The sequence below is a fragment of the Ursus arctos genome, unplaced genomic scaffold (genome assembly GCF_023065955.2).
Source record: "Ursus arctos isolate Adak ecotype North America unplaced genomic scaffold, UrsArc2.0 scaffold_1, whole genome shotgun sequence".
Classification (NCBI taxonomy): domain Eukaryota; kingdom Metazoa; phylum Chordata; class Mammalia; order Carnivora; family Ursidae; genus Ursus; species Ursus arctos.
This window is the reverse complement of record NW_026622763.1, coordinates 53,803,626-53,830,187: the sequence shown is the minus strand read 5'-3', so window position 1 is coordinate 53,830,187 and position 26,562 is coordinate 53,803,626. Positions and strand designations below refer to the sequence as shown.

The 26,562-nt window shown below is 42.3% G+C and overlaps 1 protein-coding gene across 12 annotated transcripts in view; it reads left to right on the top strand.

The window, feature by feature from the left end:
• Nucleotides 1–23,325, top strand: part of CHN1 (chimerin 1) — a 221,635-nt gene extending 198,310 nt beyond the window's left edge. For 8 of the 12 annotated variants that reach the window (XM_057318752.1, XM_057318747.1, XM_057318751.1 and 5 more), the window contains 5 exons: nucleotides 10,380–10,553; nucleotides 11,298–11,375; nucleotides 14,466–14,603; nucleotides 21,102–21,207; nucleotides 22,537–23,325. In XM_057318752.1, coding sequence (XP_057174735.1) covers nucleotides 10,380–10,553; nucleotides 11,298–11,375; nucleotides 14,466–14,603; nucleotides 21,102–21,207; nucleotides 22,537–22,708 — 668 coding nt within the window. In that variant the 3' untranslated portion in view covers nucleotides 22,709–23,325. Of the gene's footprint in view, nucleotides 1–10,379; nucleotides 10,554–11,297; nucleotides 11,376–14,465; nucleotides 14,604–19,720; nucleotides 21,208–22,536 lie in introns of those variants that run through there. The other 4 variants (XM_057318754.1, XM_057318755.1, XM_057318756.1 and 1 more) reach the window with 4 other exon arrangements.
• Nucleotides 23,326–26,562: the final 3,237 nt, after the last annotated feature.

Below are 26,562 nucleotides of genomic sequence, written 5' to 3'. Positions count from 1 at the left end.
ATTTAACTCTTGCCTTTGATGTTACAGTAACTAAATTTATAAAAATGATTTTTTTAAGCAGTGTACAGGGACCTATGATTGTTGCCTTGGAAACTGAATTTTTAAGATAACTCGTTAAGCTGGATTGTCCTTACTACAATTTTTTGCAAAATCAAATTGAAACTTTAAATATCTGTGAATTTATCTTCAGAGGTGGTTACCAAATTCTGAAAAACCACTTAGTCAGTAATATTTTGTTCGTGACATTTTGAAATTTGAATGTGCCAAATCCTTTTTATAAAATATGACCATAGTAGTTTTAGATATAAATTTAGAAACTTTGAAGATTTACACATAAAGAAATAACCAACTCTGGGATTTATTGAAGTGCTTTATGAAAATAAGTTATTCATATCATGTGGAATTCATTTGTATAAAACAACTACACCAAGAGTTGGCCATTTATTCACACTACCCTAGATTCTGACATAGGCTTAAAAATAAACATTTAAATTATAGTGTTTGGTCAGAGACATTTCTTTCTGCTATTTAAATTGTAAAACTAAAAAATACATTCTTACGTGTCTTTTAGCATGAAGCTTAATACTTAAAATGTATATTTAATACTTAAAAATGTACACTACAAGTAAAGTATTTCAAAATAACTGTAGTAATTCTGTCAGGTTTATCACTAAAAACCCACATTTCTTTTGTAACATGATTTTTAAAAATTTTTAATTCTGGTCTGATTAGCATACGTGCATTATATTAGCTTCCGTGTACAACACAGTGATTCAGCAGTTGTACACATTACAAAGCGCTCGTCGCAGAAAGCGTACCAGGGGCTTCCTACTCTGCCGTCTTCCCCGGAAGTCTCCTGCGGCATAACGTTTTTTCCTTTTTTTAAAAAGATTTTATTGATTTATTTATTTGGGGGGGTGGCATGTGCACACGCCTGCCGAGTGCAGAGCCTGACCCAGGGCTGCATCTTATGACCCTGAGATCATGACCTGAGCTGAAATTAGGAGTTGGACACTCAACTGACTGAGTCACCCCGGCGCCCCTCACTCTGTGACATGATTTTTAGTGGGATATTTTTGTTGCCCATTATGTGCAGAAATTTCTAGGGTCTGATTTTCTTACTTCCAATCTGCATTTTTTTAATAGCAAGGTACAATATGCATTGCACATTAATGTTCCAGTCCTTCTTTCAGTTATTATTCCTCTAGCATCACTAAGGCGTGATAAGGTTCCAGGCATACATCATTAGCCAGATCCATTCAAGGACCTCCCAGTCACACACATGGATGAGAATTCCCCATGTGTTGACTCTGAACCGTGCAGAGGTATCCATCAAAGAGTCTCAGCTCAGATCCAGTCTGACTCCTCCATCGTCCTAGAGGGATGACAACCCCATTTGCAAGGCTCTGCCCAGAGAATAAATGAGGATAATCTTGTCAGCCTTCCAACTGGCGGTTACCAAGTCAGGAAGAGATTCGGATGGCTGTGGGTAAGCCTTTCAATTGGAGGGGAAGACACTGGAACCTCAAGTGTTGGTAAAGTAATGTTAAGACCATCTACACTGTGGGTTTGCAAAGGTAAATGGAGTGCTCTTTCCAGAGCACAGATCACCTGCTTACGGAATGTCTGTCTCAATCAGCATGTTTTGCCTCTGTGACACAGCCAGACCAGCCAAGACCTTGCAAGAGTTTCTTAAACACTTTATGAGTGTCACTAACTTAAAAGCTTTTCTCTTACTGGAGTTAATGATGTGTATCACTTAAGTTTTGAAATATGAAGCACATTACATAATAATTCTGAGTTCGCCGTGTTAGAGAATTGGTACGTGTATGGCTAACCTTTGACAATATGCTACAATCCCAAATCATGTTTGAAAGAAATGCTTTGGAACCTTTACGATAGTAATAATGTGAAGGAAAAGGAAAGAGAAAATGGTCTGCTCCCTCCCACAGCTGCCCGCATTAATAGTCCCCACTGCTTGTTGCATAATTGTCCAGGAATTGAAAGAAAAGCCTTGAGGAGATTTTTTATTTTTATGCCTTGTCCGTAAAAGCATTATATTCTATGTGATTTGAACCATATTAATGTGTAAGAACAAGTCACCCCACTTTTTTTAAATGTGAAGGTTGGCATTTGAATTAGTTCTGTTTTCTGTGACAGCCAATTCTTAGATCTGAAGTGGCTCTTCCTGACCTTTGAGCCATCCACTTTAAAACAGAATGCAGGTATTAAGAATATAAAGAGAGAGAACTATGATAGGTTGAACAGTGGCTCCCTAAAGAAGTCCACTTCCTTATCCCTGGAACCTGTATGTTACCTTTAATGGCAAAAGGGACTGTGTGATTAAAGTTACGGCTTTGAGATGGGGAGACTACCTTCGATGGTTGGGGTGGGCCCAGTATAATCACAGTCATGGGGGTCCCTACAAGAAAGTGGCAGAGTCAGAAAAAAAGGGACAGAAGCAGAGGTCAGAAAAGGGAGAAGATGTCATGCCACTGGCTTTGGAGAGGGAGGAAGGGGGCCGGGAGCTAAGGAATGCAGGCAGCCTCTAGAAGCTGGAAGAGGAAGGAGAGAAACACGTTCTCCCCTGGAGCCTCCAGAAGGAGCACAGGCCTGCTAACACCTTAATATCACCTAGGGAAACTGATTTTGGACTTCTGACCCCCAGACCTAGGACATAAGCTCCTAATGTGGTGAGTTGCTGAGTGTGTGGTAACTGGTTACAGCAACAATAGGAAACTAATACGTTAGCTGCTAAATATTCAAGATATTACTTCCAAAGGAAAAGGGCAGACTAACTGCCTATCAGAAAAGGGATGTATTTATCTGCTTTGGACCCTAAGACAGCTGCTTTATTCCGGTTTCTTTGTTCAAAATCCACCAAGGCAGAAGAGAGCTTGTCAGGAATTGTTCAGGGAGCGTTTGCCAAAAGCGTCAGTTTTGTATCTCCTCCCCTCCCCACTCTATTTTTTTTTTTTTTAAACATCATGTGAAGTGTTGGGTGGTGTTCCTCACCAGGCTGGCAGAGTCACTGTCGGAATCGGACGGAATCCAGCTAACGACAGGCAAGCTGTCCCTTCCGACCCACAAGCTCTAGGCTGGCTGCTAAGCACGCTGCAGCCCAAGAGGACGGCTGAGGGCCGGTCAGGGAGGACGCGGCCTTTGCAGCACCTGCCGCCGAGATTCCGGAGCAGGCATTAAAGGTCCTATTCATCTACCAGTGTCTCCCTCCCTCTAGCCTTCTGGAAAGAGCACAAGGATGTTGCAGGGGAGTATGGAACTGCAGCTTGGGAGTGGAGCTCCTACTAAAATATTTATGAGCACAACAGGTAGTTTTTAACAGCAAAGTTCAAAGAATCCTCGTTCAGACAAAATAGTTTCCCCAAACCATTTTTCCTTTCTCTATGAAATGTAAGTTTATAAGTTAAAATAATCTACTGTTATGTAATCATTGAGATTGCCAAGCACCCCTCCCATCAAATAGACCATTATTCCACCAGCATTGCTGAATTGTTTTCACTTTAGCCTTGCCAGAATAGTCTAAGAATTAAGCCAGACAATAATTGTAAATCACACATCAACTTAGTATTGGTTATTTATTCAAGTGACTCTATTTTTCCAATGTGTCATTAGCACTGCTGTCACACACACACACACACCCGCAACAGGAAATGGGAGTTCTTTCCTAGTAATAAAAGTGTATTCATTGCCTAAAGTATACAAGCACTTAGCTTTTAGGTTGAAGAAAAGGAGTGGAAGTAATTTATTTTAATTACTGCTTTGACTACCTAAAAAGTTATGTCTGTCCTTTTTTTTTTTTTTTTTTTGTTAAAGATCATATTTATTCATTTATTTGAGAGAAAGAGAGAGCACAGGGCGGTGGGGGGGGGCGGTGCAGAGGAGGAAGGAGAGGGAAAGAGAATCTTGAGCAGATTCGGTGCCGAGCACGGAGCCCCACACAGGGCTCAGTCTCACTGCCCTGAGACCATGAGCCAAAACCAAGAGCCGCACGCTTAGCCAACTGAGCCACCCACGTGCCCCTGTTTGTCCTTATAAATTACCAGTGAGAAATTAGCTTAGACTTGCTTAGAAATTTCACGTTAGCAGTATTTTCACAAATATCCCAAAGAACAAGTTATTCTTTTTAATTTTGCTTATTATGAAAGTAATGACTACTGATACATATTAGAATTGGGCTATTCCCACTTTTCCTGGGTGGGGATTCAGGGAGGGGGGACATCTAAGAGAGATATTTTAGAATAAAACTTTCATTCACAATTATTTAAAATATGAACATTCATGGGGCACCTGGCTGGCTTGGTCGGTAGAGCATGTGACTCTTGATCTCAGGGTTGTGAGTTCAAGCCCCACACTGGGTATAGAGAGTACTTTAAAAAAAATCTTTTAATGAAATAATTAAAATATGAACACTCAAAGAATTTTTAAAAAATAAAATAGGAACCCCCAAAGAATGAGCAATTATCTTTCCTTTCAAAACACACATTAACATTACCCCTTAATCCTATCAATATAATGTAAATAATATCAGCTATTTTTTTTCAAAAGATAGATTTTTGTGCTTTCTAGATATGAAACATATGTTTTTTAGAGAAATCAAGCCCCAGGAAATCTGAAATGAGAGTAGCTTAAAGTTGGTAGTCTAAGTAATCGAAACATTAATAAAGGACAGAATAAAATGTGATTTGAGCTTTTTCATTTTTCCTTTCATATGGTTTAGTCCATGCTTATTAACTTGAAGGATTAGGAGGGGGAAATGTGGTTTAATTGTAGCATAAAAATAACCTATTAAACCAAGAGATGCAACAAATGCAATGATCTTTTATGGACTTTTGCCATTGTTTATAGTGTAGAGCTTCCTTGGGAGAAATGGAATGATAGAGGAGTTATATGACTTTAATAAATAAGTATGAAAACCAAATAAAGTCTTAATGGCAAACTGAAATATTGATGTATGGCGAGTCCCTGCAGGAGCGATTTTCAGAGCAAGCTCAGAGCTGGTATATTGCACCGTGAACTTAAGGGTATAAAGATGCTTTATTTTCATGACTTTGCCCTATCCTTTGTTCGTCTGAAGGACTTTGTATCCAATCCTGCCAAATTATTTGGCCTTTGAAATTTATTTCTAAAATTGAGAATACGTTGTCCCATAGTTTAATCTTATTCAAATGGAAGAAAGACTATCAGTTTAGAAAACATTTCCCTCTTCCTTAATTCCTAAATCTGAGCTCAGTCATCACCTTACCCACTTTTCAGAGTCACAAATAATCCTAGGAGCCTAATGTTTAAAGTGGTAGATAACTCCAGTTATTGAAAGGAGAAAAGTTAGTATTAATATCAGACCACTAGTGCCATTCACATGTTTTGATATTGTGTCAAAATTTTACTGGTTTGCTTTGTAGTGTTTCTCCATATAGAATTTATACATAGGGAAAGAATATGACTAAAACAAGAATATAATGGGTAGCTTCTATCACTGCTTTTTAAAAGTCCTTGCCAATGATTTCACTCATATGTGGAATTTAGGAAATAAAACAAATGAGCAAAGGGGTAAAAAAAAGAGAGACACAAACCAAGAAACAAACTGCTGGTGACCAGAGGGGAGGGCAGTGAGGGGATGGGTGAAGTCGGTGATGGGGATTAGGGAGGACCCGTGATGAGCACAGGGTCATGTATAGAAGTGTTGAATCACTATATTGTACAACTGAAACTCATAATTCTATATGTTACTGGAATTAAAATAAAAACTTAAAGTAGACTGATATTTTAAAAAAAGTCCTTGCCAAATCATTTATATATATAAAAAAACAGTAAAACATAGCAGTGTCTTTTAAACTCAAGTATTTACAACAAATAATGGGTACCATAAACATTACCGAGCGAGAGGTTGAAACTAGCAAATTTGGCTTCAGGGCTGAAAACCGTAGCTCAGCGTGTGATACACCGCTGCTGAAGAGTGGCATGCATCACTCGGTAGGAGCACAGGCTGGGAATCTGGAGGCCAAGGCTACATCACAGTTCTAGCACTTTCTGGCTGAGTAATCTGAACAAGTCATTTAGCCTCTTGGAGCTCTATTGCCTCTGTCTATAAGGTAAAGGCACTGGGATACGTTGTTACCCAGCCCTTTCCAGCTGGATCTGTCATTTCTGTGTACACACTTAAAGTATGAGGCACATCAACACTGATTTGAAATTATGAAGCTTTGCTGACTTTTGTACATTTAAAATACTATGTGGGAATTCTTCCGGTTCCGGACAAGTTGAATAAATAGGCTTCATTTTATAACTCACAATATTAATAACAAAAGACCTTGTACAAAATCTACACTGCAACTATCAGAAGATTCTGAAAGTGAAGCAAAGCAGGCAGGCCAACCCAAGGAACCCAGCAGCAAGTTGCCTGGTGGTTTGGGGTTGGCTCTTTTCCTCCCTCCCGTGTATCCCCAGCGTGGGCACTGGAGAGGCCCACAACCCATAAATGCTCATAAGCACAGACAAAAAATAATCCAAAGAAAAACCTGCTCTTCCTAACCAGAGCCCTGGGAAAAGACAGCCCAGCCAGAAAACCGTTCCGCCCTTCCTGTCCTCCTCCAGGTGAACATCATGAACAAGCACAGTGCTGCTGCCGCTTCTATTGTAGGACCTGGTTTTGCCCTGCAATCCCCAGGGTGCACCTCTCCCCTGGGAGTGAGTGGAGCCCTGTCATTCATCACTGCCTTGCTGGAGGAAAGTGGCCTGGCTGAGCCTGTGGGTGGCACCTGGACTTTCGTCCCCACCATGTAGTAGGAGCAGCACCCTCTTGGCCCAAGTCTGTGGGTGGAGCCCCGCCTTCACCTTGACCTGCAGTAATGAGGCAGCTGAGACCATGAGCATTAGCTCGTCTTCCACGTGTACCCCATAGTTCCATGCAGCAAGGCATTCCTTCCCAACCAGGTTTCTGGGCAAACCCTGGCTTCCATCCCCACCCTGCAGTAACTAGGAGATGGCCCTTTCCTTCCCCAGAATGTGGGGTACAGTCCTGCCATTTGGGTAACATACAAGTAGGGTGGGCAAAATAGCACTGCCGTAGCATTACAAAGGCTTTGTAAACTAGGTTGATATTTGAACCATGGCCTACAAAAGTGAGCCAGGACATACATCCTAAATCTCAACAGGTTAACTATCTGCTAAAAGGGAAATTTTCGATAGGAACCAGTCTTCTTGTAAAACTCAAAATATCCAGGATTCAGTTCAAAATTACACTTCATACTGGGGGCGCCTGGGTGGCGCAGTCGTTAAGCGTCTGCCTTCGGCTCAGAGCATGATCCCAGCGTTCCGGGATCGAGTCCCACATCAGGCTCCTCCGCTGGGAGCCTGCTTCTTCCTCTCCCACTCCCCCTGCTTGTGTTCCCTCTCTCACTGGCTGTCTTTCTGTCACATAAACAAATAAAATCTTTAAAAAAAAAATTACAGTTCATACTGAGAAGCAGGAAAATTTCAACTCAGATGAGAAAAGACAATCAACAGATGCCGATACTGAAATGACTGAGATGCTAGAATTATCAGACGAGCAGCTACCATAACAAGCTCCAGCAAGCAATTATAAACACTCTTGAAACAAATGAAAAGTAGGAAATAGAAAATAAAAAGTGGAAATTTTAGAACTGAAAATTTTATTAACAATAAACTCGCCAGATAGATGGGCTCAATAGCAGAATGGAGATGACAGAGGAAGGAATTGGTGAACCTGAAGACAGATCAATAGAAATTATCCAACTCAAACAAGAGAAAGAAAATAGGTTTTGAAAAGTGACCCGAGCCTTAGAAACCTGTAGCGGAATAGCGAAAGATTTAACATTTGCATTGTTGGAATCCCAGAAGTGGATAGAGGCTGAAAAAATATTTGAAAAATGAGTGGCTGAAAACTCCCCAGATTTGGTGAAAGCCGAGAAAAATTAAATACTTGGAGACACGTTTATGTAAATGAAATGCATTAGAACAGTAAAGATGAGGAGGCTGCTATAACCCCAGTCACCCAGGTCCAGTTGCATTCACACATGACAGACAGAACTGGCCCAGAATTCCACTTAGCCTCTGACCATAAGCTGATTAGGACAATACCTTGTAACAGACCCTGGCGTGCTGCATAGAAAAGGCCCCTCAAAAGGTTCTTCTCGATAATGACAAAAACGTAGTCCTGGTGAACACTTCTAACCTACTATGCGTAAGAATTACATATATTAATATTAAAGCCTCACGTGAACCTAATAATGGATAGATAATAGAGCTAATAATAAATACTATTATTCCTTTTTTCACATAACTGAGGCCCAGGAAAGGTAACTCACTCGAAATCGCACAGCTAATAGATCATAGAGCTAATTCTAACTTATAGAAGTTATAGAAAACATTAAACTGTTCAGGGGAAACAAAGTCTTTTAAGTGGCATTTTGCCATTGATTTGCCTTATGATTGAATCAGAAATCTTCTCTGCACCTAACAGAGATATAAAGAGGAATTGAGAGTCTGGGTGATGTAGTCATTTGGACATTGTCTAAATATTGTTTAGACAGAATGTTGTTGGGTCATTTTCTCCCATACTCTAGCTCAAGCTCTGTGCTCTGGAAGCCCATTTCTGTTCAAAGCAGCAGCTGCTATTCTTTAGTGATGATAACGCCGGGCATTGTTGGCACTGGTCATGCCACCTCCAGTGCTGTTCTCTTACAAACGTGTGTGCAAAGACTCAGTGTCCCTCTACACCTAGCTTGTCTTTGCACCTGGGAGGTGCTTGCTACAAAGGAATTCCTCCCTTTGAGTCACAGGGGCCTTACATACTCATTGCAAGTTGGCAGTGTCTACGTATTTAACGAATGAATGATTCCATTTATAAATTTTGGCAAATGTTCCTTATCTTTGTTTATTGTTACTGCTGTACAGAACTAGATTGCAGCTTTACCAAGTCATTATTACAGTGATAATCACCAATATTTGCTGAAAGAGCAAGCAAAACTAAAGCTTGCCCAGTGACCACAGGCAGTGGTTATGGCCTTGTAGGATTTTCAGATTGTTTCGTTAAGACCTGGATATAACTGAATCAGATTTACAAGGGGTCAACATCAAGTTATTATGAAAAACATCAAATGGGTTATGTGTTTATTTTAAGATTTTATTTATTTATTTGACAGAGAGAGACAGGCAGTGAGAGAGGGAACAGAAGCAGGGGGAGTGAGAGAGGAAGAAGCAGGCTCCCAGCGGAGAAGCCTGATGTGGGGCTCGATCCCAGAACGCCGGGATCACGCCCTGAGCCGAAGGCAGCCGCTTAATGACTGAGCCACCCAGGCGCCCCGGGTTATGTGTTTAAAAACATAAAGATGACATTTATTTTAGTTAAATTATTCAGCAATGGTTTATCACTCTTCACTCTAATTTAGCAAAATACTTGAATTCCTCTCTGTCCCTTCTAAAATTCCACTGCTCTCTTTTTGTTGAAGATCAAATATCTCATAACATTAACTAGAAGATGTTTGAGTTCTGGCATCTTAGAAGTTATAACTCAGTAAAATTACGAAGCAAAGGACAAACTTCAGGAGAGGCAAGATGGCACAGGTGTTAAAATCGTGGACCCTAGAAATTTCCATAGGCTTGACTCTCAGCTCCACTGCACACTCTGTGCATGACCTTGGGTAAATTACCTAACACTTACGTGCTTGGTTTTATCAGATTTATAAAATGAGAAGAAAAATAATACCTATTTCATAGAGTTTTGTGAGCTTAATGGAAATAATGTAAAGCACTCGGACTAGTGCTTGGCATTAGTAAGCTGGTGCTAATAGTAAACAGCAACTATGGTTAGTTTTAGCCATTAAATTTATTAGTTGTGTGTGTATGTATCAAGGCTTATGAATAGATATAAATATGAGCACCATGAATTTAAGAAGGCCCTGGGATACTCTTACTTTTGGAGATCTGATTCCTCTTCATATCAGATATATTGAAATACAATTATATATCCCACATCAGATATAATTTTTATGCCACTTAAAAGAAATGGACAATTTTAAGTTGCCTATTTGGCATATTACATTTTATAGACATTTAAACACTTATTAATTTAGTTTTATTTGGGTTGAATCTCTCCTGAGATCATACGGCAAGTAAATGATGAAGCATGAGCTAGAATTCTCATTTGCTGACTTAAAGCCAAAATTTTCCAAGAGAAAAGATGGGAGGAATGTTTTTACACTCTGCAGAAACTGCTGGAAGCTAGTTCCCTTTTAAGCCTACCTCAAGCTGGATGGAGTGTTTTTTGCTAAAATAAACACTCCAGAATGCTCAAAACTCTGAAAACATTGATGAATTTTTCCTTTCTATATTTTTTTTAGATTGTGGTTTGAATGTTCATAAGCAGTGTTCCAAGATGGTCCCAAATGACTGTAAGCCAGACTTGAAACATGTCAAGAAGGTATACAGTTGTGACCTGACGACACTCGTGAAAGCCCATATCACTAAGCGACCAATGGTGGTGGACATGTGCATCAGGGAAATCGAATCTAGAGGTGAGGCGTTTCCAGTGTGGTTCAGCAGTTGTAACGCACCGTGAGTGCAAGTTCTGACGCCCTTCTGGTGCCTCATTGCATAATCCAGTTGTCTTCTGTAAGTTTAGGGGGGAATGATTTCAGATGTCAAATGATCTGAAAGGCTGAAAGGAGTTAATTTAGCAAATAATGAACCAGCTTGATTTTAAGGTACATTTAACTAGTTATAGGAAATATGCTTAAATATTTTTATGGATGATGATGTTTCTAGTCTATAAAAAGTTGACATGTAGACAGCAATTTGTTTTTCACTTTTTACATTTCTCTGGGTCCAAGAAACAAAGGTGTAAATGCTCTATTAAAACTATCCTAAACCAAAAACCAGAGCTGCATCCTAATCATTATTTCCCATTTGGGAACCACTGGTATGGGCCTATTAATATGGTTAGCTTAGTCTTCGGTTATGTAAAAGAATTTATGGTATAATTGGGATGAATTCTTTCCCTTAAGGCTCCACATATTTGATCTAATTAGACTAAGTGATGAGCCAAATTACAAATACGCAGGTAACAGTAGGTCAGAGTTTAAAAACTGAGTGCAGTGGTTTTATTTTAGGAGAAAATGTGAAGAGGTTTCTAAACAAGTACATTTAATCATCCTCTCATGCACATTACTTCCCCAGCCTGAATATGGGAAGAAGTTAAAATTTGGAGAAAAGGCCTAATTCCAAAGAAACTAATTAGCTCCCTTGCTTTATCTGTACAGGTCTTAATTCTGAAGGACTATATCGAGTATCAGGATTTAGCGACTTAATCGAAGATGTCAAGATGGCTTTTGATAGAGGTGCGCTTTTCAGCGTGTTCGTTAACTTCCGACAACAATGCTCTCTGCCAAGAAGGCACAAGTTCTTATGTTCTTCTTTACGTCATTTGTCGAAGTCATTGATTATTATACCAAATTAAGTTACCTTGGAATTTTACTTTTTATTAGTACATTAAACTGTTACATTTCAAAGTGAGAAAGAAACGTAAAATGTAACTGTATTACCAGTACCTGAGCACCCAAGGCTGGTCTGTGTTCATAAAAATATACACAGAACAGTTAAATTTACCAAAATCATGGAGAAAATAGGGCAGGGTGGTTGGGGGAATCTCAGATTTCCCAGGTTGTAGTTGACCCACCTAACTGCCTGTCGTCCATGCATCCCATCACTATATTTGACTGAGTGGAGACCCACCACAGAATTTTTATTGATTTTAATAAATGCCATAAAGGAAAATATTAATAACTGTGGAACATAGCCTAGTTTGTTGGGGTTGAGGGAATGCTGGAGATAAGAGCCTTTTCCAAAGAATAGTGGTTGATCATATAATGGTTGAGTAGCAAAGAAACAGAATATATAAAGACCTTGGCAAGAGAAGAGTGTGCAAAGGCCCTGAGGCCATCCTTGTCAAGGCCCTAAAAAGTGCTGTGGCTTAGAGAGTAAGAAGTGAAAGGAGAGGGGACAAGATACAATTATCTTACTATAGAAAGAATTAGCTGAATGGTAGAAGTGTTCTCAGATCAGCATCCAAATTCAGTTTTACCTGTCGTATAACTGAACTATAAGATTGGTGACTTTATTTTCCAAACCAAAAATTGGATGTGTACCCTATAATGAGACAATATATTTGAAATGTGGATTCTTATAGAAAAATAACTAATAGATAGTGGAAACAGGAACCATGTGGCAGAAGAGAATACCAATATTCTCTCTTTTTTCCTGAGTAAAAATGTTGATAGATGTGGTATTTGCCTTCATAATTCTTCTACCTTCCTTTTGTGCTCTCCCCCAGCCCCTTTTCCAGGTCTTTGGGCCCCTAGCACCCGCACACTTGCCTGAGGTCCCTCAGGGAAGCATTCCACGTTGCCTTTTCCTCCCAGAAAGTGGTCTATCCCAATTTGTACTGCCACTGCCTGTGATTTCAACCAAGTGTGAAAGACAGATATCCGTGATCTAATTCACACTGGAATGTGAATGTCTGATAGGCCATGGTATTTTGCATTTAAAAGAGGCTTCTTTCATTTTCATTTTTTTTAAAGATTTTATTTATTTATTTGACAGAGATAGAGACAGCCAGCAAGAGAGGGAACACAAGCAGAGGGAGTGGGAGAGGAAGAAGCAGGTTCATAGCAGAGGAGCCCGATGTGGGGCTCGATCCCATAACGCCGGGATCACACCCTGAGCCGAAGGCAGACACTTAACCGCTGTGCCACCCAGGAGCCCCTAAAAGAGGCTTCTTTAAAGAACAGACTTTATTAGAGTAGTTTTAGGTTTAGTTTTAAGGTAACAGCAGTTTTAGCTTACAAATTTCACAGAAAGTACAGAGATTTCCCATATAACCTCTCCTCTCGTGCCCCCCCAACTTGTTATTAACATCTTGCATTAGTATAGTACATTTGTTACAACTGATGAACCAACATTGATATGTTATTAGTAACTAAAGTCCGTAGCTTACGTTGAAGTTCACTATGTTGTACAGTCTGTGGGTTTGGCAAAAGCATAATGTCCTCTATCCACATTACAGTGGCGCATAGAACTTTCACTGCCATGAGAATTGTCTGTGGTTTACCTGTTCATCCTTCCCTTTCTCCCCCTGAACCCCAGACAACCACTGTTCTTTCTACTGACTCCATAGTTTTGCCTTTTCCAGAATGTTGTATAGTTGGAATCACAGAGTATGTACCCTTTTTCAGCTGATTTCCTTTACTTAGCAGAATGCATTTGAAGTTCTCCCATGCCTTTTCATGGCTTGATAGCGCTTTTCTTGCTGTTGCTTACTACCATTCCTTTGTCCAGATATATCACAGTTTATTCGCCTATTGAAGGACATCTCAATTGCTTCCAATTTTTTGGCAATTATGAATGAGAGTGGCTATAAATCTTTGTGAGCGCATTTTTGTGTAGACATAAGTAGTGTTCAGCTCGTCCGGGTAAATACGCAGGAGTGTGATTGCTGGATCATACGGTAAGAGGACGTTTAGCTTTGGAAGAAACCGTCTCCCCCCGAAGTGGCTGTACCATTTTGCCTTCCCACCACAACAGCTTCCAGTTCTGTGGCTCCACATGCTCTCCAGCATCTGTCTGGGTTCTGGATTTTAGCCATTCAAATACCTGGGTGGGGAAGAGCCTGCTTTTTTAACTGGTAGAAATCATTCATAAGCCAAATGGAATAAAAGGAACCTAGTAGAAGATCAGCTCAGGGTAGGCACTAATTAAATCTTTTGTAGATGAAAATCCGATATTTTAACCAGTGACTAAATGCAGGGGAGTAAAGGAAGGCCAGGTTTACTTGAGAGTCTTAAGGCCCAGCATCTCTAAAGCACTCCTCTGTCTTATAACTTCTGTTAGTTCAACACTCTGAAGTTTTGTTTCATTTTACTGTCACTTCTTACTATCTGCCTACCCCCAGGGCTCAGACAACATCCCGTCTTGTGTCGGAGCCTGGGGTGAGTCAGAGGTGGCCTTTTGTAAGTTAGGGCCTTTCTTGTTATTTTTCGTATGCTCCAGGTTTATTTTAAAAAGAAAGGAAAAGCCATCAGGCATCATTCCCCTAGGAATTCTCAAGTACTCCTGAAATTTACAAATACTGCTATTGACCTCTGTCCTCTCCTACTCCCCCTCCTAATTAAACCTGGAAAAATAAGTAACTTCAGAATAGAAAATTCAAAAAAAAAAAAAACACAAAAAACAAAACCCACAAAGACCAAAAACAAAACAAAAACCCCGATTTTGCTTTCCACAGAAAATTGATCGTTTATATCCATCAGCACACCGAATTTGATACTAAACACTGACGCACTGCTAATCTCTAAAGACTGTACAAAAATACGTTATCGAAACAGTGCTCTGCATGCAGGTAGTTCCTCTCATTTTTTTAACATCCTTCCCAGATGGTGAGAAAGCAGATATTTCTGTGAACATGTACGAAGACATCAACATCATCACCGGCGCGCTGAAGCTCTACTTCAGGGATCTCCCGATCCCCCTGATCACGTACGACGCCTACCCGAAGTTTATCGAGTCCGCCAGTAAGTCCGCGGGCGCGCCCCAGGGACCCGGCGGCCCGCCTCCGCGCGCACCGCTTCGCCGGTTTTCCCGAGTTTCTCGAATGCGTGTTAACTGTTTCCCCCTCGCCTCTCTGCACGGCTAATATACTCACAGGAGTTCTGACCTCCTCTCTAACGTCGGTCATTTATGACTTCTGCCGTCCGAAGCTGCTTTGTAATGTGCTAACCCTCACTTTCCAAAGTAAGGCTTCGCCCAGTGCTCCTTAGGGAAGGACCGACACTTCCACAAAATAAAAATAACTAGAAAAATAAAATTGAAAAACAGGACCAAACTCTTTTGTTACTGGATTCAGCTAGGCGTAAAAGTCGCTCTGTCAGGTTCCATAAAAGTTTCCAAATTCTTACTTTCAGTTTCTGTCCTCCTCCTGTGACAGACCATTAACAGGCAGTTTGCGAGCTGGCACTGGTCCGTAGACCATACTTTAGGAGCACTGTTTTAGATCAAGAAGTGGTTTTTTAAGTTCTAGTTGAGATGCAAATGAGAAAAAGCAAAGGCTTATATGCCAAATTTTATTTATGGTGCAAAACTCATACCTGTAATTCACACTTCATTTTTTTAAAGAAGGGAATTTTTAACAGATTTTAAGTGTTGGCATTGCCATTTTTTAGGAAAGATAGGCTATTTCTGTCATTTGCTTTTCTCTCTTAAAAACCATATGTTGTCTTGATCTTTAAATAATAACATGACTTTCTTAGTAACACTGATTTGCTTTTTGACTTGGAAATTTCGTGAAGTACAGGCTTGCTTTGTTCTAATTTTTAGTTTCCCCTTTAGTGCTTTTGTTGAGAATTTCTGTGGTTAGTTCCCTGGAGCCCTGATTTCTTGGGGGTCAGCCCAGCTCTCATGTAAAGAACAGCCAGGAGAATTACACTGCTTTGTACAAATGTCCGCGTTAGGAGTCTGAAAGACTCTAGATCTCTCCCATAGGAATTTAACTCCCCTTATTTTGGGATCGATTCAGTGCTGATCGTGAAAACTGTCTGCGGGAGCTCATGCGTTACTGTTTTGTGGGGCAGATGTTTCCACCCCAGAGAGAGAAGTCTGATGGCCATGAACATGGATGTCTCTTGACACACACATCATGAAGGGCTGCTCTGTCCACAATTTGCCCTGATCTGCAGGACAACACTGAGGGCCCAAGAGGACAGTGTCCTGTTCCCAGTGTGGCTTTGGAGGAAAACAAACTTAGCTTCTGTGCCGAAGCCAAGGGCACCCCATTAGCAGAGGACAAAGCAGTCCTTCAAACCCAGGTTCCGAACTCTACACAACTGCCTCATCTATGTAGAAGAAAAATCCAAGCCTTCCTTATTGGGGTTCAAGGTTTTGCCCCCCACACTCCCACATCGTTTCACCTTCAAGCCCACACCTACTTCAGCTGCCTCGGTTAACCTTCCAAACCATCTGTCAGGGTTCTGGGGTTTGTATCTGGAACAGGCCTCCCTTTGCACATCAGCAACCCCCCTGTTCTACCTCAGAGAGCTCTTCAAAGCCATCACAGGACAGAAACTTCCCTAAATCAAGGTAGATTCCTTCTTATAATTTCAACTATTTTGATGTGTGATTTCCATGACACCAAAACCATGGCCTAATACTTATATACAATATCAATGTTTATTGCACGTGCTTGCTACTGATCTCATTGTTTATGGAACACTGTGTCCTTGTCTGTGTCTCTTCTAGCAGTAGAGTCTGTTTCATTCTTTAGACACATAGATACCACCCTTCTCTTACCTTTAGAGGCACATAAGGGAGATGAGACAAGCTAATATTTATAGAGCCAGAAATCATATTAGGCATTTTACAGCCACAATATCATTTTAGTTTAGTTTTAGTTTAGTAATCTCTCCACCCAGTGTGGGGCTCGAACTCATGACCCTGAGATCAAGAGTTGCAAGCTCTTCCAACTGAGCCAGCCAGGCGCTCCGCCAGGATATCATGTTAGGAAGGAGATGTTATAGGTGTAAGTAAATTGTCCAAGGTGCTGTGGCTGGAGGAGGTGGCCCTGGCATTCTGACTCACATCTGTCTAATGTCCCAGCCCTCACTCCCTCCACTCAGCCCACTGCCTGGCTTCCCGGGTGGAACAGAAGACTTACCCACGGGAGGAAGGCAGGGGGGCAGGACGTCCTCCCAAAGGGTGGTCAGGGCGAGCTGATCCTTCCAGAGGCAGGTGCTCTTGAACCTTTTTATCACTCAGCCCCTAGGAAATGGGGGACCCTGTTCTTTAGGGCTTGGGTTTCTCTGGCATTCATTAGCGTTTCTTGCCAACAAAAACTCAGAATTCACATTTAAGTTTTCTCCTGCAAAAGCTGTCTGAGCTGTGCTGTTGCAGCCTCCCGCAGACATGCTGCCACTTGGAAGCTGGAGGCGAGTGGCTACAGGAAATGAAAAAGGGACACACGGGTAGTGGAGGCCAGGGCATCTCATCTAAGGGCTTGAAGGTCTTCATAATCCCCTGGAAACTGCCCTTGAACCACCTGGAAGTCTCGGACTACCGAGCCCTTATTCCTCACTGCCTCTCCCCACCGGTTAGGAAATTGCTGTCCCTCGATGCAGTGGCCCAGAGGACAGGTGTCTGTCGCAGGCCTGCCCAGTAACCCAGCACGCAGGGCACTTCCTGACCGCGATGAAAATGGCACTGCCGGCACTGGATGTGGAAATCTTTCTCTGGCCAAGGACTCTACAAGCTCTGTTCCCAGATCTTAGACAATATGACTCAGTGTGTAACCTTGAGTGAGTCAGATAAACTCAGAAATAAAACCCAGGGTTCTTCGTCCCAAGCAACTGAAAATGTCCTGAAGGGAAGCCTGGGATGAGAACTTGCTGAGTTTTTCCCTCAACTCTGACACTGAGTCACCCCTTATGCTTGGCTAAGTCTTATTTCTTCTTATATTTGAATTTTTCCCTAAAAGAATTGACAGCACATACTTTAAAAAGAACTTTTAACTAGATGTTGATACAGGTTCAGGCGCCCATTTCCTGCCCTCACAATGTCCACATTTCCAAATACTTCCAGACCTTCTTCAGATACGATCGCTGCTTCTCCTCTGTTTCACTCAGCCCCCAGGCCATCTTTCTCCTCCGTCTCCCCATCACGCTTCGCCTGGACCTCTTACACAGCCTCCTTCCCTCATGCCGAAGGTTGCGTTCGTGTCTTGTCTTTTAGACTAACCCCTTTACAAGCGGGAGTTCTCTCATATTTATTTTCCCATAGCACCTGCGAGAGTCCCTCACTTACATACTAGGGGCTCAAGAAATATTTGTTGAATGAGTAAACAATTTTATATTGAGAACTACAGAATCTTGAGAGTTTTTAGATCTTCTAAAGGGTCATGTTAACAAGACTTCCTTCTAAAACACATTCTTTTATAAATACCCAGTAACTGCAAGATCTCCGCTTCTCTCGGCAGGCAGCTGCTGGCGGACAGATGTCACAGTCAGAAAACCCTGCTTGTGCACAACAGAGATCCGCCTGCTTTTGCCTCCCTCCCATTGGAATGGTCCTAATATCACCCTCTTCCCCATACAAGCCCGAAACTACTAATGGTGGTTGTTCGTCTCTAAATACATTCCAGTTTGTCTTTCTTTCTCTTTAACTTTGCTGTGGTCTTCTTAGGGCAAAAGATTTGTGTTCTCTGAAAAAATTATGGGTAATACGTCTTTAAGTAGGGAAAAAAAGAAAAAGAAAAATTAATTCCAGGGAAGAATCTCTGTCAATTTGATGTCAGTATATTCAAATGCAGTTTATCATATGTCCCCAAATTCACATCTCCAGTCCGGACCTCTCCCTGAGCACCAGACTAATCCGCCATCAGCACGCTCATTTGGGTGTCTGAAAGACACCTCAAATAGAACCCTGGATCTTGCCATGAAACCTCTTCCACCTCCACCCTCCCAGTTGCCAAAGCCCAAAACTTAGCTCATTCTTGATTCTTCTCCCCCTCATACATCCCTTATCAGGAAATCCCATGGACTCTACCTTTAAAATATACCCGGAATCCAGTAACTTCTTATCACCTTCACTGCCACCACCTGACCTAAGCTAGAGTCATTCCTCACTTGGATTTCTTTTTAAAGCTATATTTATTTATTTGAGAGAGAGAGAACAAGAGAGTGTGTGCAAGCCTGGAGTCAGACGGAGAAGGAAAGAATCTTAAGCAGACTCCCCGCTGAGCACAGAACCCATAGGGGGCTCAGTCTCACAACCCTGAGATCATGACCTGAGCCCAAACCAAGAGTCAGATGCTTAAGACTGTGCTAGCCAGGCGCCCCCCTCACCTGCATTTTTGTAATAGTTACTAGAATGGTCTGTTTTTACTCTGATCTTTCCATAGTCTGTTTCCCACGTGGCAGACAGAGGAGAGATACTGTGAGCAATGTCTGTCAGATCATGTCCTTGTTCAGCACCTTCCCATTTCTCTCAGTAAATTGCTGAGTCCCTGCAATAGCCCACAGCCCCTGACACAACAGTGTCCTGTTACCTTTCTGACCTCACTCCCTTCCATTTCCCTCTGCTCACTCGAGTGCAGCCACATTTGGCTTCTCACTTGTCCTCAAACGTCACAGGCATACTCGCCCCTCAGGATCCTTGCACGGCTGCCCCTCTGCCTGGAACCCCTACCCCTAGATCTCCGTGTGGTTCATCCCCCCCGCGCCCTCAGAGTCTTTACTCAAGACCTACTTTCTCATGGAGGTCTATCCTGACCCCCAGTTAAAATTGCACCCCCTAACACTTGTGGTGTTTCTTACCCTGCTGTTTTCTTCCATTGCACTAGCCTCATTCTAATACAGTACAAACTGGAAGGGATGTGTTCATTATTGTCAGTCACCCTCCGAGACAGAAAATAAGCTCTCTGTGAGCAGGGAATTTTTTTTATTTGCTAGTCCACCAACACTGTCCCTAATTTCACACCATCTAAAGATTCTCCCTGCAAAGATTAAATGTGGAAATTAAAAGGAAACGGTTACTTTTTTTCAATTTCCAAAACAATATAGTTTCAAATTACCTAGTCCTGTGGTAAAAATTATAAATACTAAGTAAAAGTTTTCTATAGTAAATGGAATTTTCTTAATTCTAGAAATTAAATGATTGAATTTCAGTATCCGAGATGGTATTGCTGTTATGAACTGACATTCTTTAAAGACCCGAAGTTTCAAAGACCATGCATCAATGATCATGGCAAATAATACATCCTTCATTACTGAGAAACGAACCAGGAACCCTGGGTAAGCTTTGGGCAGAAATTCTAAAATGGCCAAAGTTTCTTTGAGTTAAAAAGCTTCACTCTTCACATGCTGACATTTATCGAATCTGCGCTGCCAGTGCTAGGAACTCTCACATTCACTTTTCTGTCAGTTTTAACCTGAGTCTGATGCATTGCCATTGAGTCGGTTTGTCTTGGACGTTAGAAAACTAGGATTCTGAGTCTTGTGTCTTAAATGATACGCTGTGGTCAGCTGTGGCCTTCCAGCATTTGAAGGCTGCTCTCCTGATTGAGACTCAGCACTCTGGGGTCGCCGTGCAACTGCCGTGCAATCCCACATTTAAAGGCACCCTATCTGCCTGACGTCGGAGTAGAAGCAGGAATGTGCTAGGTGCTCTTTTCGAGAGCACAGAATTCCGAAGACATCTGATGTTTCTGATTATGGAAATAATTGATGAACTAAATGCAGTCTGTGACCTCAAAGGAACATGCTGGGTTTTGGCCAACACAGCAGAACTAAAATGTCCAAGTGAAGATGGGTCCCTGTGAAGCTTATACCTTCGGAGGGGCCGCCTTCCTTTCGGGGACCCTGCTGGCACTCCCAACAGTGAGAACTGCCTTCACAGTCTCACTGCGTTCTCCAGATGTCCTAAGTAGTAGAGTATGTTTGTGCTCGGAGGGTAGATTTGACTTTTTCACATAACGAAAAGTAAATTAAAACCAAGGAAGTAAATACTGGATGATACCTTTCTTGGTTTAAAAAGAAAAGAGCATGAATATCAATTCAGACTTGGGCAGGGGGCTGCCAGGGGCAGCGTTTGTTCACCGTCGCTGAACGGGGATGTCCCAAGTATTCTCAACGAATTAACATCCCGTAAGTACGTCTGTAATGTTGTAAGATGACCTCATTTGCATATCTACGTTTTTAAGCTGTGTATGCATGTGTCTGATTTCTTTATGGTTACATCCTGTCTACCCAATGTCCAGGTCCCACCGTGACCAGACCCTAAGGCACTCAAGTGAATCAAGTGGGTGCTGTCCCCAAAAGTCCCGAGCCAATGTGTTGAAACTAAGCCTTTTGGAAATCTGAGACTCGAGCCTTAAAAATATTTTCCAGAGCTGTGGGCAAGGATCTGTGAGAAAGCATTTCTTACCGGTCCTAGAAGATCACCCCAAGAATAAAATCCAGTGAAGCAAAATTTATACAAGTTGTCTGTTAAGGTTCTTCTCCTTGGTATTCAACTTGCTATTTCAGAAATGATGGATCCCGATGAGCAATTAGAAACCCTCCACGAGGCCCTGAAGCTGCTGCCGCCCGCTCACTGCGAAACCCTGCGGTACCTCATGGCGCATCTAAAGAGGCAAGTTACAGGCTCGGAAGCTTCTGCTTGCACTGCAGCCGAATTTTAAGAATCAGATGAAACCAAAGGTGAAAGAAAGGACAAATTATTGAGGGAATAAACAAATGCACAAGTTGAGAAGGAATGCTAAAAATACGCTGCGCTACGGTGCCGGATACAGACGGGATTCTGACGCAGCCGTATTTGCAGTTCCAGTCTGTGTTTGCAAATATGTGAGAGATACTGATGTTCTGCCAAGGACGTAACCGATTTTTGTGGAAAGAGAAAAGGTTGTGGCTGTAAGGACATGAGCATTAGCATAGTAAAGAGCGAAGCAACTCGCCAGAAGGCTCACTTTTCTTACTTCTTGCTCCAAAATAGGCACTTCGCACTTGGTGACAGGATTTTAGATGATCGCATTAATGTCTCCCACACTGAAAACGGCTATAAAAAATGGAGTAAAATAAGGCTAGGTAGAGGGAGGAATAGAAAATACAATATTTCGGTTACTTCTGGCTTCATGTCTTAAGTAGGTTGATGGTATAACTGCATTTCCCTGCTCGGCCCCTCGCGCTCTCTACCAGTTGAAGCAAACTATTTTAAATTATGTGATCAAGTTTTAGTGGTTTTGGAGTTTCAAAATATAAAACCAATTAGAAACAAAAAAGACAGAACTTGACATCTATTTTGTATGCCTCTCGGCAAGAGCTACCCAGAAATGAATATTTAACTGATGGCGCATTTAACATTTACATGATTTCCCTCCTTAGAAGCAGCGGGAGCTAAAACTTGTGTTTAATATGCTTACAACTTCCCTTGCAAATTCAAGTTTGCTTCATATAGGGATGCAATTAAGTCCTTCACACTAAAGCAGAGGAACAGCTCTCAAATCCCAGTCTGGGCCTTTGCTGTAGCAGGAGAGCGGGACCTCGAACACTCAGCCTCCCGGCCCAGGTGGCTTGCCCTCAGCCATCTCTGTGCCCCCACCGCCCTCCCCAGATACTCAGTAAAAATCCAGGGGACAGGACAGCCCAGTGGTAGGAGGGGCTGATGGAATAATCGAGACGACCCAGCCCCTTGTCCACTATGTGCAAACACACCCCTGCGGCCCGCGGCGGCTCATAGAACCGAACGCACACAGTCCAGCAGCGAGCTCGGGCGGGGGCTTCGGTGATCACCAGAAGGTTAATTTATCAGTATAATTTACTTTGAAGTGAAGAGGGGGACGGAGAACGCACGTAGCCGGAGAGTTGGTAAGTGGGCAGGAACCCAGTTTTTGTTTTAGTGCTCGAGCTGCGTGCAGAAGGCCGGCGCTTACACGAAGGCCGCTCCTTTGCTTATGTTTTTCAGAGTGACCCTGCACGAGAAGGAGAATCTTATGAACGCCGAGAACCTTGGCATTGTGTTCGGCCCGACCCTGATGAGATCGCCAGAGCTAGACGCCATGGCCGCCTTGAACGATATACGATACCAGAGACTGGTGGTGGAGCTGCTGATCAAAAATGAAGACATTTTATTTTAAACTTTAGTTCGCAGGGAAAAAAAATGTTTTGCAGATGAAGGAATGTTTTATAGTAATTTAATTGGCTCTTATAGCTGAATTATTTCTTGGTTAGACGTTTGGGCAGATAGCCAGATTAAAATGAAGGAACTTTCCATTGTTTCAGTAGCACCGCTCAGCTGTCCTTGTAAAACAGTGAACACACGCGCTCCAGTTCTCGTAACCCTGGGTGTTTATCATGTTAAGAGAACTCAAGCTATTGCATGGTTAGCCCCCTCTTTGGCAAGGGAACCCCACACAAAGGAGACAACAAGCCTGCACCGCCTCTTTGTCCCGGGTAGTCTGTGGTTGTAATTCAGCATGTTTCGCAGAGTCAATCTGTCGTGACTTCGCTTTCGGGTTCTGTGTCGTTGGTTTCCGACGCTTCTACGAACACGCGCACAAACGGATGAAGCAGCACCTCCGGCCGCTGCCCCGCCATAGACTAGAGCATATGCCGACTGTCCTCCCAGCGCTTGGTTTCTGGTTTCTCTTAGTTCTTCTCTAACATAGTCCTTTCTTGCCAGCAAAAGCAAAATGTGTTTTCAGATTTGTTACTTTAGTAAATTATCCACCAATAAAAAAAGTACAATGCGGAACATCTTCTGTTATGTTATTATTGGCTTTTAGTTGCCATTTTGTGTTTTTATCTGGCATGGATTTATTAATTTATTAAATCTGGATTTAGAAATCAAAAATATTGATAGCTTACCTTTTCCCCACTATTGAGAATATTTGGGGAAATGTGTTTGGCCATTTATTTAATACTAAGGTTTTGTGTTGAGTTCCTAAAATAATTTAAAACTGCTGAGGATTAAAACACCCATCCATTGGATTGTTCTTCTTGCATACTTCGGCAGAAAGCTCGACTATTTTCTCAACTTTTGTGGGGGGCGGGGGGCAGGCAGTTTTTCCTTCTCGAGCCATCAGAAGAAGAAAGACCAACTAAAAAGAGTGACTTCTTCAATGTTTGATTTGTCGGAAATGATGGTGGGGCTGACGAGGTTGCCGGAGAGGAGTCGGTCCACAGGCATCTAGATGGCAGGACACCTGTGCTGGGCCTGATACTGTCACCAGCCACCCATGTGCCTTTGCATAATGACCCCCCAGGGTCTGTCAAATGAGCAGCCTTCAGAACTCCAGTTCTATCCTGCTTTAGAAAGTAAAAATTATAATCGTGCAAGGCACATTTTTGTGTTTTTGCCACTTAAATCCTTAATACTATGAAGACTATCTCAAAGATAATGGTAACTGACAGAAGTTTTTCCTAGTTTTGCCCTGGGCTCTAATAGGAAGTTGACGGTACAACTGCTAACGCAGGCGTTCAGAAAAGTATGGTTGTTCAAGAGTTAGTCCCTCAGCACTGCCTTCTCAGACACAGCGTCCCATGGAAAATGTCATCACACTGAACACTGAATACATAGATTAAGAGGGTCCAGAGATCTGTTTTGTATAACGTAGAAACTTTCTTTAAAATGGAGGCCACTAAAAGGCACGATACACTTAAGTCAATACTCTTGACTCATGAAATACATTTGTCAGAGAACTCTGATCACAGGAATCTGTCCCAGGTTACGTAAGGCTGCTGAACTGCTCTGTGTTCATGGCTAATGTTCATTTTGTACAAAGGGCTTTTAAAGGAGAAATTCAGTTGTAAAGAAATATGCCTTATTAGAATATAATCATGCTGTTCTTTTCCTAAAAGGAACAGATATGGTTGACTTTCAAGTAGGCACTTTTTCTTTTCTAAGGGAAAATTCGTTTCTTGTTCCGATTTACCGAAACTTAAAATATTCCATAAAATTACCCGGGAAAATCCAGATAGCAGAAATATTTAACACTGTGCCTTCCTTCAAGAGGTCTCAAACAAGTTTTAAAAGGCCACAGACAACACACACACAGTGCCACTTAAATCACTTCTGTCTTCCACAGGTGTAGACGTAAGCTCTGTGGTGCTGAGGTAACGTTGCACCCTTCCCCCAGCTGGACTGCATTGACATTCAGGGTTAAGTGTGATTATTAATGTGAGGTTCCAAGTCACCTGATGAATCCGTCCCACTTCAATGTCAGACCAAAGGCAGCACCGGAAGGGCACAGCTCCCGTGCGCGGGTGACAGGTAGGTGCCAGGGATGGAGTAGGCGACTACGAGAACTAGAGGTCTCCCTGGAGCAGAAGCAATGAATGATCATAGTAAACACTCAGCAGATGTTTAGGGAAACTTCCAAGTCTTTGGACAAGATCCCTGTTTACCAGATCTGTGAACAAGCACAGTTGGTACGTTTTTAAAGGCCCGGATGTGTAGTTCATCCCCTCAGGACATGCAGATTCAAATCACAGCGCCACCGCCTGTGAGCATTCTTGGACCGTGGGGTGACACTCCCTGAAATGAAGAAGCGGTCCCCTGTTGGCTCAGGAGGCTCTTGATAATTACCAGAAGCTTCTACACATAGCTTTCTGTGACTAATGGGAGATTTCCTACATCATGACCTTTTAGGATGACGCAAAACTTTCTATTGATTTCCACCGCAGGAGTGAAGGAGGGACCCATAAACCTCCCCGTGATCACCCACCCACCCGGCAGCCCTGTGTACACTCTGCCCTGAATGTCGGGTCCATTTCTTCCCAATTTCCTCTATACAGTCTTCAAGAAATTACTGAGAAACCAATCTCCCTTCTCTACACTTTCTGTTAGTTTTTAATGCCAGTTAGTCATACCAGCTGGCCAAAGGAAGTCGTTCTTCACTGAATTGATGTTTAAAATGTTTGTAAGGGGAAGAACGGATGTTTATCAAAATGGTTCTGGTTACTTGACGAGCTCAAATGGAGTGCCTCTGAACAAATTAGATTCAGGGTTCCAACACTATTCATTTTCAACAAAATATTTTAGAGTTTATAGCCCCGGAGCTGATTAGGTATTATTGGCAATTCCATTTAAAGAGCAAAAAGGTTGTTTGTTCTTTTTAAACGCACATTGGAAGAGCAGGATACCCAAAATTCTCCCAACTGTTTGTTTTACTCACTGAGAGGGGAACTTCTTCCAGAACTCTCCGGGTATAACCTGATTTGCCTGTGACAACGGTGTGGTGCTCACATCTGTCTACTAGTGTGAAGTGAATGGCATGCCGTTGTAGGAGTTGAAGTAATAGTGACCTTCACATAACATCATTATCACACCCCACACTCCCACTGAACATCTGGGCGGTTTTGACCCTTGATTGGCTCGCAGTGTGTGGAATGTAGGAGAAGGCTAGGAAGAAGACAGGGATCTGTCAGCTCCTCTTCTAGAGATCTAGTTTTTACTTGCACTCTGTCCAAATGCAGCCCAGTCCTGCGTCCCCTGGTGTATCTACACGCCTCATTCCACTCCCATTTCCTGCCTGCTCCCAGTGGGCCAGGCACTGTGCTAGGCCTGGGAACAAGATCAGTTCCAGCTCTCAAGGAGCTTAATGGGTCAATGTGGCCTAGTCAAACTTGGATTTTGTCCTTTTTCTCACGGAGTATCTTATTTCCTATGGGTTTCAGCACTAAACGTCAGCAGAAAGCTAAAACAAGACAGTATGGATGTATTTGCCTTTCTTGGGGGAAAGCGTGAGTTTGCAAGCCACACTCTTACAGTTCCACGGACACTTTGAAGTTGACTATAAACATTCATTTGACCAATAAGAAAAGAAAATATGAAAATGACTTCACACATAATCAGTCTGAGCTTATTTGGAAGCATCAAGAGCATAAGGTCTTAGCTGCCTGTCCCCGTGGGCAAGTTTGTTTTCTGGAATGGGGCGACAGAGCACAAAGGAGCCCCATCACGTCCTCTGCCGTGGGTCTACTCGCCCCT